This window comes from Watersipora subatra, chromosome 10, assembly GCF_963576615.1.
Source record: "Watersipora subatra chromosome 10, tzWatSuba1.1, whole genome shotgun sequence".
Taxonomy (NCBI): Eukaryota; Metazoa; Bryozoa; class Gymnolaemata; order Cheilostomatida; family Watersiporidae; genus Watersipora; species Watersipora subatra.
Window position 1 is genome coordinate 51118296 of NC_088717.1, and position 15137 is coordinate 51133432.

General features: G+C 35.1%; 1 protein-coding gene across 4 annotated transcripts in view; it reads right to left on the reverse strand.

The window, feature by feature from the left end:
• Window positions 1-15137, reverse strand: part of LOC137406531 (THO complex subunit 2-like) — a 45916-nt gene that overhangs the window by 4035 nt on the left and 26744 nt on the right. For 2 of the 4 annotated variants that reach the window (XM_068093126.1, XM_068093123.1), the window contains exons 27-31: window positions 6533-6750; window positions 6300-6407; window positions 4783-4850; window positions 1035-1170; window positions 759-791 (exon numbers count right to left, since the gene is read on the reverse strand). In XM_068093126.1, coding sequence (XP_067949227.1) covers window positions 759-791; window positions 1035-1170; window positions 4783-4850; window positions 6300-6407; window positions 6533-6750 — 563 coding nt within the window. The remainder of the gene's footprint in view (window positions 1-758; window positions 792-1034; window positions 1171-4782; window positions 4851-6299; window positions 6408-6532; window positions 6751-15137) is intronic. The other 2 variants (XM_068093124.1, XM_068093125.1) reach the window with 2 other exon arrangements.

Below are 15137 nucleotides of genomic sequence, written 5' to 3' on the forward strand. Positions count from 1 at the left end.
ATGTTGTGGAAGACGGGTTTGAATTGGTAGCATATTAAAATGTTCAAAAATTACGCGAAACCAAAGAAATTTGGACGCGCTAAGCTTTAAAGCAGTCACTGTAACTGAAAAGTACAACTGTCCAATTACGGTCAGTTTGGGTGGATACATAACATACTGTAATGAACAGGTTTATCACTTGGATTTAAAATTTGAATTTAACATGTAGTCAAACCTCGAGATGAGGAGTTTATTCATTCCAAGAGCAACATGTTGGACAAAATGTTTCCAGAATACACAGTGATTTGTTTAATATTTTTTATGGGCTAAAAACTTACGGTAACTATAAGGATTGCAGGTAACTACACAGAAAAAGAAAACAAAATGTATCATATAAAACTATGCAGAAACTAAATGTAAAAACTTAATAAGTGAAAACACTCTATGCTATTAGTTAATACAATAAGCCTTTTATTGTTATCTTAGAGAAGAACAAATGACCATGTAAGCTTTGCAATGTGTAAGTGAAGTTTAAAATAACATAGCTTCTAGACTATTAATGTTTTAATATATTCTACATTATATTTTCAATTCGCGCAAATCTTTTTTATTGACGATTACCAAAAGTGACGTTTTGACTGCATTAGCTTCAACAAACCAAGAAACCAGGTGGTTATAGCAGGAAATACCGTTAGTGACAGGACAGTAAAATGGTTTACAGACAAACAAATAGAGAGATCATTCATTCTGAAGGGTAGACAGAAAAAAGCGATACTAACCAACTTAGACATGTCGTTATGTGACCTTACTCTCTGTAATGGTATGAGGATAAGGACATAGATAAGAGCTAATGAATGAACGAACATAACAGCTTACTTTGTAGTTGTTATCAGGTTTATAATTTACACCTCTCTAGTTAGATGAGTGAATGGTTAAAGGAGCCTATCAACGGGAGGCAACTCAAGTTTTATTTAGAGACATGTTAAAATTATCCGAAGAGACCAACCATTCCATAACTATCACAATAGCGATTGGTCAAACTTCCAACACAATACCTTCATGCCAGATTCAGGGGCCAATGATTTTCCTTCAGATGATCTGCTGCGGGAATTCTTAGCAGAATCACTCTCTACTTTCCGTCGCTTATGATCCCGGTCTTCCAGGATCTTGATAGGTGAGCTGTTTTCTGACCTAAAGTTCCAAAATATTCTCTTATAATTTATAGTTTATAAAATAGCAATTTTTTGATCCTAAAAGTGTCAAGATCTTTTTAAAACATGAAAATGTCATTTTAAATTATACAGACAAAACTGGAATATGATTTATTCAGCAATAATTTAAATGACTGCTTAACTCTTTCACTACCGCATTAAATTCTGACCGAATAATTACTCTGCCCGAATTAATTTGTACGGATTTTCGAAAAATCGATATACCGCTAGTATTTAAGCAATATATTGAGAATGAAAACAGATATCGTTTTAATGTAATATGCATCTTATTCAGAACGAAATTTTCTACAAGATAAGTATAAAATTGTTTAATGAATCCCACTCTCGTCAAATCTTTGACGCTGTCTTTGCGTTGATTGAACGCGTGTGGGCTTCGTAGGGAAAAGCAAAGTGAAACACTATTGATAAGCCGATATATCGGCTTACAGTCAGTACTTACATTACCGCAAAAGAGTTAACAATTTAACATTGACTCGACATTAGAATGAACCGCATAAAAACCGTAACAGACATAGCAGCATTAAAAACAGATACAAAATACATCACCGTTATGAAGTCACAATTGGAATAAGTGATCCGGTTTTTTGCTACATGACCCCCCACATTTTGGTTCATATGGCTTACCAGAACACGAACTAATAGTAATTTATGTTGAGGCCTTCTAACATTTATAAATCCTATAAAAATCTAAGTTACAATCATCATCAAATAGCCCTCCAATAGTCTGATGGAAAAACGTAAATCACTCTCAGGAGCGACTACACAAAAGTGCGTCTGCCCTTATATAATAACGACCCTTCCAGAATGTGATTTATATTGATTACAGATACACTTAGTAACTGTTCAAACACAACTGCCAAGTTAAAGCTTTAAAACTGTAAATCTGTAATAGGTTTCAAATGATTTTTAGTCTTTCATTTTCACTTCATTTACATGCAAGCTGTGAAAAACAACAAAAGTTGACAATGAACTCACCAAACAATCACTCTATACCTGTACAGTGCTAACCAAACAATTACTCTATACAAGTACAGTGCTAACCAAACAATTACTCTATACAAGTACAGTGCTAACTAAACAATAACTCTATACATGTACAGTGCTAACCAAACAATCACTCTATACCTGTAGAGTGCTAACCAAACAATCACTCTATACCTGTACAGTGCTAACTAAACAATCACTCTATACCTGTAGTGCTAACCAAACAACCACTCTATACCTGTACAGTGCTAACTAAACAATCACTCTATACATGTACAGTGCTAACCAAACAATCACTCTATACAAGTACAGTGCTAACCAAACAGTCACTCTATACAAATGTACAGTGCAAAAGTATTGAGCCGTCCTATAGTTTTCATACAACTGAACTTTAGAATTATATAAGCCCAATATAACCAAATCAAATATAGATGAGTAATATATCATTTTAATCTTTAAAATGTACACATTTTAGTGATGTTATTGTATTGCTTGCGAGTTGAAACTTATCCCTCCTAATCATGTAATACTTTCACGCAATGAGATCTGCTCTGTATTAATCTCTCATTTAGAAAACATTTAGTGAAAAAAATATGCTTCGCAATTTAACAGTCAGAGTATTGCTTATAAAGACTAGTGGATAGGAAAATCAGATATAGATTTCAAGCAATAAAATGATAAAAAATTTGTCTTCTTGTACTTTGATAACTGGCTATAAATATTTCAGAATTACTAAATTGAAGTAGGCGGCTCCATGCTTTTTCAAATGATTGTTTATACCCTTCGAGCGGTTTCTATGGCCATGAAAATAACTATAGCCAACAATGTCCGATTGACAAAGCAAAGATTAAATTTTTCTATATACCAATATTAAAGACTGACGAAACATTTATTTTGTTTAAGAAACCAGTTTCGCATAAAAGAAAACTCAAGTATAATTATTCATGAAACTTATTTGTTTGAATTTCCAGATTGTTTCAATCTGAACACTAGTTATTTAATTTCAAATACCAAATTCAACACAAACTACATTGTAGTTCGCTTCTATTTATCTGAATATTATTAGAGTGGTGTTATAACACACTACGCATGTTCCATTTATCTGAATATTATTAGAGTGGTGTTATAATACAATAAGCATGTTCTATTTATCTGAATATTATTAGAGTGGTGTTATAGCACAATACGCATGTTCTATTTATCTGAATATTATTAGTGGTGTTATAACCAGGGTTGGGTAATTGATTTTATTTCAAATAGATCTATTTGCAAATTCAAATACCAAATACTATATTTATTTGATTTGGTATTTGGTTTCGAGAATTTCCAGTATTTGGTATTTTATTCGGTATTTTATTCGGAAATTTCACAATATAACTATTTGATTTGATATTTAATGTCTAGAAATTGCAGAGTTTGGTAATTTATTTGGTATTTTAATATAAAATTTCCCATTATCCCTATTTGATTTGGTAATGAGATTTCCAAGTATTTGATATTTTATTGGGTATTTCGTTTTAAAATTTCCAAGTATTACTATTTGATTTGGAATTTGGTTTCAAGAATTGCCAGTATTTGGTATTTTGTCTTGGGATTTTCACGTATTACTATTTGATTTGATATTTGATTTGAACAAATGCCAATATTTGGTATTTCACTTAGTATTTGGTTCTCAAATTTCCCAGTGGTACTATTTGATTTGGTATTTGATTTACAAAATTGTGAGTATTTGATAATTTATTTGGTATTTAGCTTTGAGATTTTCAAGTATTTGGTATTTTATTTGGTATTTGGTTATGATATTTTCCAGTATTTGGTATTCTAATTGGTCCGCCAAATTGGCCAATTACCCAACCGTGGTTATAACACACTACGCATGTTCTATTTATCCGAATATTATTAGAGTGGTGTTATAATACAATACGCATGTTCTATTTATCTGAATTTTATTAGAGTGGTGTTATAATACAATACGCATGTTCTATTTATCTGAATATTATTAGAGTGGTGTTATAACACACTACGCATGTTCTATTTATCTGAATATTATTAGAGTGGTGTTATAATACAATACGCATGTTCTATTTATCTGAATATTATTAGAGTGGTGTTATAACACACTACACATGTTCTATTTATCTGAATATTATTAGAGTGGTGTTATAATACACTACCCATGTTCTATTTATCTGAATATTATTAGAGTGGCGTTATAACACACTACGCATGTTCTATTTATCTGACTATTATTGGAGTGGTGTTATAATACACTACGCATGTTCTATTTATCTGAATATTATTAGAGTGGTGTTATAACACACTACGCATGTTCTATTTATTTAAATATTATTAGAGTGGTGTTATAATAAAATACGCATGTTTTAAAATTGACTTTTGAAGTGTATGTGAGCATTTATCAGCAGCTTGGAATGAAATAAAACACAGTTTAAATTAAAAGTAGAAAGGTTCATGGGAATTATTTTTGCCGGCTGGCACTTACTCTGGTCAGTACCAGAATGAGGACTTGTGCCTGAGGGGGCCTGACGATGACTATAGCAAGAATGAACCTGAAACTGCAATGTCTTACTTGATTATTATATCTGGATCTTTGCGCTCTCTCTTAGTTTTCATCTCCTTTGTGCTACCTTTAGTTTCCTGTAGGCAAAGAACATGACAGCTGAATGATCGAGTAATAAGTGACTACGTTACATGTTGGCTACTAATGAAAAAGCTGCAGTGAAAAGCTAACTGTTGACTTTATCTTAATAACCATAACGGAACCAAGATTTTAACTACAAGAACAGTGGTGGTGATATTACATTTTGCATGATAGGAGCAAAGGTATAGTGTAAAGTAACACTAGGGATTTGAAGTGGTTTGGTATGGTCTAGATAAGCACCAGCTATGACATTGCATACTTTTGAATGCGCTAAGAGTGCACAGAACCAAAGTGTTTTACAATATGCCGAAAAGGTGTGACGATATTACCACTAAACTGCACAGGTGTGATATTAGGTACGCTAGGTTATGCACCACACATGTAGAATGATATTATGACCTGACTAAAATTACAGTGTAGGCCTACAGTGCACCCTCAAAATATGATTTTAATTCGATCCAGGGTTGGCATCATACGGAGAAAAATCGTATGAATGGGTATAGAAACCATAGTAATTATATAATGCAAACATACCCTTCCCTGGTAAAAATGGTATAGTGTATTTGTAAAATTTGTCTGGTGTATTTAGTGTATTTATTGGTTTATGATCTGCACTAAAACGTAACAACGTCCATGAGCAGTACTACGTACCGTAGAGAGTTCTTACCTTCCGGACAGCTGTGCGTATAACATATACTTTAAATTCACGTCAAATAAGTTTAGTTTACTAAACACAGCTAAGTTTTGTATGTATTTGCAACTATTTGATTGAATTTCAACTTTTAATCACTAAAGTTTTATTACCTATTAGTTTGTCTTCGTTTCTACCAGCTGTTTTAGCCGACCTGATTAAAACCTTTTTCCACCCAATTGGACAAAAAAGCCCGAGCGATGCTGTTTTCGAAAATGTTCTATTTAATACATAATAAAGCGGATTTTTGTTAGCAGGTTAAAATATCACTGACATTCTGTTTGAAGGGATCGCAACTCAAAATTTGCTACTGGTTTTAAAGGGAAAATATTACCATTTTTCTCACAAAAAATATTGAACTAAATGAAATTGGTCATTGTGTCTCGTTCAAGCGTTGTAAAAATGTTTTCGGCGAACAGCATTACGGCATTTGTTATTTTGACGTACGTAATAAGCACACTGACTGCCAAATTTGAACTCGATCGAAAATTTGGTTGAATTCGTATGGTGAAATAAGATTGGTATGTCGAGGTGAAAAAAATCATCATATGCCACTTCGTAAGGTGAAAAAATCATATATATCAGATTAATCGTATCCTTAGGGTGCACTGTATAATGATATTACGACCAAACTACATGAGTGATGACATTGTGTCAGACGCAGAAGATGAAAAGACATGAAATTATGAGAAGAACAATAAGAGTTATGGCGAAGTGACAGAAACACTAAAACATATCATCTGTATAGACGTACCTTACTGCTCACACCATTGCTTGATGCAAGGGTCTTTAAATCTGACTTAGCATCTGCTTCAACCTTTTTACTTGGGGGTAGTTCTACAGTGTCAACCTTCTTACTTTCCTGCCAAAAGCACAGTTAATGATGGACAACATTCGGCCACTGGCAAACATAGCTCTGATGGCAAAAACCTACTAGCCAACATCTCGCATACAAGCGTATTTAAAAGTAGACATCTGATGTTATACCTTGAGGAAAGCGGCGGCTTCTGCCCTGTCCTTGTTTGTTTTAGACGAAGCAGCAGCCGTAGATTTCAGATTAGATGACTTTGGCCCATTTTGAGCACTACCGGAAGAACCGCTAGAAGTTTTGTGATCGACAATGTCAGCCTTCGAGTCTGCCTTCACAACCTTGACAACAGTAACTGAATCCGACTTGCAGCTCTCAGTCTTGGCTTCCCTTGCTGCTACAGTAAATGCAATAGTGGGACAATAAATAACTGCGTACATACTAAATGTATGCAGATAAACAGTGGGTGTGTGTTGAATGAAACTGCAATTGGGCACAGAAATTCAATGCGCACATGGGAAATAGAGATCAGCTTCTCAAATGTCTAGATTATAATTATCAGATTTAGACCAAATTAACAATCAATGAGATTAAAGACAAATGATTTAGTTGAAAAAAAATAGCTAAGTGGTAGCATCTGCTCTTTAAATTAGTAAGGCATCTACTGTATAATAAAGATGGAAGAGGCATGTCCAATATCTTTCATCACCAACATCACTACTTGGGTCTTACAAAGTTCATAATCATTGTATTTAGTGGCAGTAACTAACCACAATGAATTATTTTTTGGGTGCTGGAAAGCTACTTCTTGCTGAGTACAAAAACTAGTGAGACAATCCCGAGAGTAGTGTTGCACAAAGAAGTAGTTTTCAAAAATACGAAGAGGCTCATCATGAACATGGGACAACAAAATAAGAACAAATAAGAACAGCTTGATAAAGCGTGAAATACAGGGTCAAGTCGCTATCCCATTTACTGTGATAGTATTTAGTGGCAGGAGCTATGAAAGACTTTCTGCGGTACTGTAAACTTCTTGGTGAGTACTAAAACCAGTGCCAAAACAATTCATAGTGTAGTGTTGCACAAAGAAATAGGTTTTAAGAATACGAGAAGCCCATCATGAACATGGGACATGGCAACAAATCAGAAATGCATGAAAAAGTGTGAAGTACAGGGTAAGGCATTTTCACCTTTACTATGATTGTTGTATTTAGTGGCAGGAGTTGAAAACTTCCTGCGGTGCTGTAAGCCTACTTATTGTTGAGTACAAAACCAGTGTTAAGACAATCCAGGGTGCTCTTGTTGGGCACTGAAAAGTTGGTGTCAAAAAAGTGAGGAGATCCATTCGTGAAGATGGGGCCTGACAACAAATGAGAAGAGTTTAATGAAGCAAATAGTACAAGGTGGAAACAGCTTGGATATACCACCTGAACTTCTGAGCTAACTTGCAACTACGAGTTATCTGTTGATTCTATGGCTGCTAAGAAATGACGATGTAGTCATATCTTTATACTTGTCATCAGTTGCAATAGACAATACAATAATAACTTGAAATAGAGTGCTTTTCTTTTAGGACAGACCAAAGCTAGAGCTAACAAAGAGACTGAACAAATGGTGAAGAAATTCTGTCAAGGATTCATCAAAAGTTAATTAAATAGTACATTCATAATGCAAGCATTGAAGAAGCAGCCAAAGCCGATATTCCGACATTCCGATATTGTAGATCTCTAAGTTCATCTCGGCAAAAGCAAAATATTAAATTTCTAGTCGGCATTCAGTCCTTTTATTTTAGAGATGAGAAATATGATCAGGTTGTAAAATTATAGCAAACCAAAGGCTGCTATCACTTTGAAGGAAGTCTTTTCTCACCATATGCAGTTGAAATAGATCATTGATGCTAGCGCAAAAAAGAGTGAACTACAACAAAAGTACAGGCTGAGCTGTCCATAAACTTGATATCATATACAATAGATACAGAAAAAGCCAGGCCATACAAACAGAAGCAACAAGCCTATGTGATCTAAGTGATACCCATGCACACAAATGCTTGCTATAACTTCTTTAGGAAATTAACTGGTCACTGCAAAAGCCGCAGTGAATTTTAAAGAAGCCCACCCTACCCATAATTCTTTAGTTTGAAAAAATTGAGGTACTGCATGCATGTTAATGTTTGACATGTTAATTCAGTATAACAATTAAAGTGAAAGTATAGTAATGTGTCTGTGCATGTAAACTGGTGCATGCTTGATCAAGTATTTTTAAAAGCATGAGGTTGAGAGATAGTCCGACTTCTATTTAGAAATCGTGCAATAGTCAACACTGCAAACTTTTAAAGAAATTTTTTAATAATTTCGAGAAAATATAAAAAAACTAAACACTCGAACAATTAAACATGTTAACGAGACTGCAAGCAATAAAGGCACAATGACAGATCGTCACCAAAGTACATTTTTAGTTTTTTTTTAGCAAATTGAAAACTTCTAGCCATGCTATTCGTCGCAACATTTGCAATTGTGTTATGCCTTTCACTATATTATAAAACATATTGTTTGTGCAAACTAATTAATATAGGCAAGTAATCTCATTCCTGAAGTGAGGTGAATCTTTTACTCAACGATTCTATTTTGAACAGATTATTGAGTCGTAAGGGTTACATATATATGTAACACCGCATCACCTAGCGGTTGCTGAAACTAAATGTCGGAGCTGCAAAAGATAGAACAAAAAAACAATCACCTGACTTTCAAAAAGATATCATTAAAGAGAAATGCTCAGATCTTTGTACTAAACTAGACTATCCAAAAAGGCCAGACAGCCCTGCACTGGCGAACCACACTTCAGTCAGCACACTCATATTCATCAGTGCCTGCTGCGAGTTCAGCAAGATCTGAAAGTCTGTATTCCAGATTTAAGATAAAATGAAGGGAAGTTACTAATCAGTTTAATAGAGTACATCGCCAACAGCCAAACATCTACCAACAAGTAACTGGTGCACTAATCTGGTTCCGACCAATAAAGTGTGTCCATGACAACCGATCTCAATACTTTAAAAGCCCAGAGCATATCTCAAGGTTTGACTGAATTGAAAGACATTCCATTCCATGCTTTTCGCACATAAAACGACACTATTTAAGAACTTGAAAAAATACAATGCAAAACCAATAAGTTACCCGGTGAAGAACAAATAGCAATAGGAAGCATGTGCTCAGAAAATATAGAGATGAGCCAAATTTTCAGTTGAGTTTCAACTTCGTATAAGTTTTGTGTCTTATTGTCATCAAAAGTAACAGAAAAAACTAGCAAAAATGAAAAAATGAAGAGAAGACGGAAAATAAAAATACGAGCCAACAGGCAGCAGATAGCCAAAAACCGAGCAGGAATAATTACTAGTTATCCCGGTTCTTTACACACATTGTTATGGTTAATGATCAACATGCAGAAATACTATGGACTAGCCCAAAACTGCAATAGACAGGAAGACTGTTGGAAAAAATTAAGCTGAACCGGCTTTTGAGATGACCATGGACTGATTGAAGGAGGTGTATCAAGGTAACACCTTAAAACTGCTAGAAAGATCTTATGGTGCCATAGTCACACACACACACCCAAATATATCTAAAGAATATCTAAAGAAAAAGGTGGACTCTAATTGTCTCTTTTGAATATCGACTCAACAAATGCATGCAAAATAATGTAATTAATAGATAAAACTCCTTGGCAGCTCCTCATAATTGTTTTATGCTATTTACAGATTGAGGCAGGCTCTAGAAAGCTTTAGAGCTACAATGCTAAAAATATCTTCAAATTGATATGTTGTTCGAGGAAAACTGACTGCAACAGAGAAGCTGTTGTGGAGATATAAGGGTTATGTTAGGAAAAATTGTGGCGGTTAAAATTTCTGTAGCGGTGTTTGCAATTTTGTATGCAATTCTTTTCTATAATTGGAATAGGCAAAAACTGAAAAAATAACATCAAGGACAAAGCTGACAGATGGAGATCAATATACAGCACCAGCACCGTATATGCAGCGAGAATACTAGGGCAATTTCGAGTAATAATAGTTCTTTAGAAATCCTGCAAGGCCAATTGATCAATACACATAAATATACACCATAAACTAGATAGAAACTGCAATAAAAATGAAGTGTATTTGGAAAAATAATACAGCCTTAACAGCTTTTCAGATGAACGAAAAACTGATAAAGAGTAAAGTAACAGGCAACTATTAAAGCCTCCAACACGATTTATGGCTGGGATGATGTTCACCCAAATATATGAAAAGATAGAAGCGATTTCTACATGTAACTACCTTATGGGCTGATGACCGAGGAAAGGCGCACAAAAGAATGTGAAAAGATTTGCAAGCCGTAAGTGACCAATCACTCACAACAACCAACAAATATAATCAAAGATGTATTTACATGAAAAAAGAAAGAACTGCGGATTATTGGCTAGTTCTACTCATATGTAAACATATATAAGAAAGGATTTACGAATCACATCAGTTCCGTATTAGTATTGCGAAATAATATTCTTTGGTCTACAGAACCTGATTAATGACTATTTGTAGTGCGTTATATTGCCCTTGTTATGCATGTTACAAGTGATAGAATAAGCACTAGATCTAGCAAATGCATAATGTAGGGCAGGTTCTATGGTTTGAATAAACTGAAGATCTTCAACTGTCCTAATAGTGTGATATTAGAAGATACCGGAAAAAAGATGTGTACCAAATTTATGTATTGCTTACCCACATTTCAACAACATATATTTACTTGGTGGATTGCTAGATTAATAAAATAGCCTTCATTTACTGAATTACGTAGTCACTAGTTGGCAGTTGCCTATTGTGAGAAACATTTCTACAACTACACTGAACATTGATTTTTTTATTTCTCTTGAGAGGACCAGCAGCGTTTGTGCAGTTACAATCCTTGCTGTGACTCAAGGTCAGTGGTTTGTCACTGCAGAAAAACAAATCTTGGTTGGTTTATGAGTTTAATTTTTCCAGCAAAAGAACAAACAGTTGTATCGAATACATTACACTGAACAGACCTTGTGGTTCAAATGAGCTCAAGAAGTTCCATTGAAACTGATAAATTTGAAAAGTTACAATGTTTCTAAAGCAGCGGCAAGTAAAAAAGTCAAATGTAGGAAACTCAAACCACTGTATAAAACACAAATAATTTGACAAAGTGATATGTGTTAAAAAGCTACACATACTAACTCGTGATTTCATTTATATTAAAAATCCATTTCAAGTATGCAACTAGGTATTTTCAGGAAGAGTGGGTGGCCAATCTTTAGGCGAATCATGTATGTCAAATCCGCTATTTTAAGAAAACTGAAGCTCTTCCAAAAATCATTACCGATGCGATGCAAGGTTGGCTAATTACTAGTATTACATAGTTATGCTTGTTAACTGCAAGGCACCTACGAAAAAGGACGCTCACATATTGATCTGGCACTGCAGTGACTGTATCTTATTTTGTTGATGTGTCGATTATCGACTCCTTTATATACAATTATACAATAATGCATAATATCGAACAAATCTTGTGGTTTGAGTGAACTGAAGAATCTTCATCCAAGGACTATTTGGAACAAAATATAATCTAATCAGCTTTTCAGATGAACGAAAAACTGATGAGTAAAGTAACAGGCAACTATTAAAGCCTCCAACACGATTTATGGCTGAGATGATGTTCACCCAAATATATAAAAGACAGAAGCGATTTCTACATGTAACTACCTTATTTGCTGGTGACTGAGGAAAGGCACACAAAAGAATGTGAAAAGATTTGTAAGCAGTAAGTGACCAATCACTCACAACAACCAACAAATATAATCAAATAGATGCATTTACATGAAAAAAGTATGACCATGAAGTAGATGATTGACTACCTCAACTTATATGTAGATAGCAATAGCAAAAAAATTGAAGTGATTTATCAATTACATCATTTCTGTATGTTTTTTTTTGAAAAAAAAAAACACTTTTGGTCTGTAAAACTTGATTAATGACTATTTGTAGGGCATTATATTACCCTTGTTATTTATGCTCCAAGTGATAGAATAAGCACTAGATCTAGCAAATGCATAATGTAGGGCAGGTTCTATGGTTTGAATAAACTGTAGATCTTCAACTGTCCTAATAGTGTGATATTAGAAGATACCGGAAAAAAGATGTGTACCAAATTTATGTATTGCTTACCCACATTTCAACAACATATATTTACATAGTGGATTGCTAGATTAATAAAATAGTCATTTGCTGGATTACGGAGTCACTAGTTAGCAGTGGACTATTATGAGAAACACATTTCTACAACCACACCGAACATTGATGTTTTTAAATTTCTCTTGAGAGGACCAGCAGCGTTTGTGCAGCAGACCACCATCATATACTTCATATACAAGCTTAAACATATACAAGCATAAACATACTTCATATACATGTATGCAGCTAGCAGTTACCACATACAGTGGTCAATCTTCAATCATGTAAAATACACAGAGTACACTGATTTCAATGAATGCGAGGTTGTTAGTTGCCACAATGCGATGCAATTTTGTGGAATAGTTAGTAGTACTAATTGTCCAATGTTACTAATAAAAAATTACACACATTGGCATGAATCAAGTTAGGTGGCCTGTCACTGCAGAAAACCAAACCTCACTTGGTTTATGAGTTCATTTTTTTCAGCAAATGGACAAACAGTTGTATCGAATACATTACACTGAACAGATCTTGTGGTTCAAATGAGTTCAAGATGTTCCATTGAAACTGCTAAATTTGAAAAGTTAAAATGTTTTTGAAGGAACGACAGGTACAACAAAAAGTTACAATCATTGCCGTGACTCAAGGTCAGTGGACTGTCTGTCTGGACTGTCAGCTCCTCGTGGCCGACGCTGAGAACCACTGGATTGCCGTTTGCGCTCACATGGGGTGTGTCCAACAAGCCGGTGGAGCTCCTACCACCCTGGCTCATTGTGGTGCGATCTTCCAGGCACAAGCAGACACCAATGCCAACCGATATCATGGCTATCTCCTCCAAGCAGCCCCACTAGCGTTGTTCTCAGTATGCAAGCAAGGCACAGCAACCAATTCGTGGTGTAATGCTCGATCAAATCAAGCAGGGTTGCTAGATTGGCCCTTTTGGGGCCAAATTTCACAAAATTGGCCCTTTTTAGAGGCAGTTGGCACCAAAAAAGATTGTTTGGCCCCTTGGCTCTTTTTTCAATATTTGGCTCTTTTTGGAAGCAGTTGGCACATACTATCAAACTAGCTAAAGGTCTTTCTGAAAATTGTTATTAGGCTTTTTTAGACAGTGCTTGGTGTAATTTATCAAAAGTTATCTGGCAACGCTTATCTCCCGAACCCAAAATTCGTTCAATTCAGTTTTTGTCGTTGTAGGTATACCAGGTATCGTTATACACCATAAGCTAATTCAATTTATTAGTATGGCATCTGCAAAGTGGATGAGCAGTTATGATAAAGAGCGGCAGTACAATAGTTACTGGGAAAAGACATTTGCTTGGGTGAAGAAGGCGAGTGATGGTTCAGAAGATGCATGTTGTAAGTTAGCCATACTTCAATCATACCAAAGCACGATAACTTGATAAGACATGAAAAAACCGAAAAACATATGAGGAGAGTTCCGTCAAAAGGACAAACTCCGATCAATGTGGTTTAGACTTCAAGCAGCAAAAGTGATGAACTCAAAATGGCTGAACTTCAGATTGCCGTAAGCATAACCTGTCACAGTGCTATTCGTTCTATCGATCACCTTGGAGAAATGGTAACACATGGAAAAGGTAGCACTTTAGAAGAAATCAAGATGCATAGAACTAAGTGTACATGCTTAATAAAGAACATTATTTCACCTTCCATGAAATCAGATTTAATTGATGATTTTAAAGACAAGAAATATGCAATTATTGTCGATGAATCAACTGACATCTTCATACAAAAGCATTTGTGTATCCTGGTTTGCTATTTTAGTGAACAGAGTAATGAAATAATCACTGCATTTCTGGGTTTAAATCCCGTATTTGAAGCAACAGGAGAAAATCTTTTCAATTTGATTGAGAAAGAAATTACAAGCAGCAATCAAACTGGCAAACTGCATTGGTTTTGCCTCAGATGGAGCAGCAGCGATGATTGGTTGCAACAATTCTGTGTGGTCTAGGTTGGAGAACGTGTCACCACAATGTGTGCAACTCAGATGTACCTGCCACTCACTTGCATTATGCATTCGGTGTGCAGTATAAAAACTGCCATCAAACATTGGATTCTTGCTTTCAGAAATACCACACTGGTTTTGTAACAGTGAGTTAAGGGAGGTATATAAGCAACTATTCATTGTCATGAATACCACAAGAGCTGTTGAGCCCATGTCAAGTATTCCACTTGAGAAACTGTCATCCACCGGATGGTTAGTACGGGGGAAGGTGATGTTTAACATTTTAATGAACTGGCAGGAGCTCAAGGCCTACTTTACCTGTGCTGAATTAGCCACAAACAAGATGGATGCAAAGTACAAGGCTCGACTTCTGAAGGAAATGCTATCTGATGACAGCAATTACTTATATTTTGTGTTTGCAACACCCATTGTTCAAGAATTTGAAAACGGGAAGTCTTTTTCAGCAAACAAAAGCTGATACACACACCTTGTACCGGGATCTACATTTACACCAGCAGAGCCTTCACAATAGGCTTTATGACACCAATGAAAGGAAAAGAAACATACATAATGTTGATTTTGGAGTCAAATTTATAAC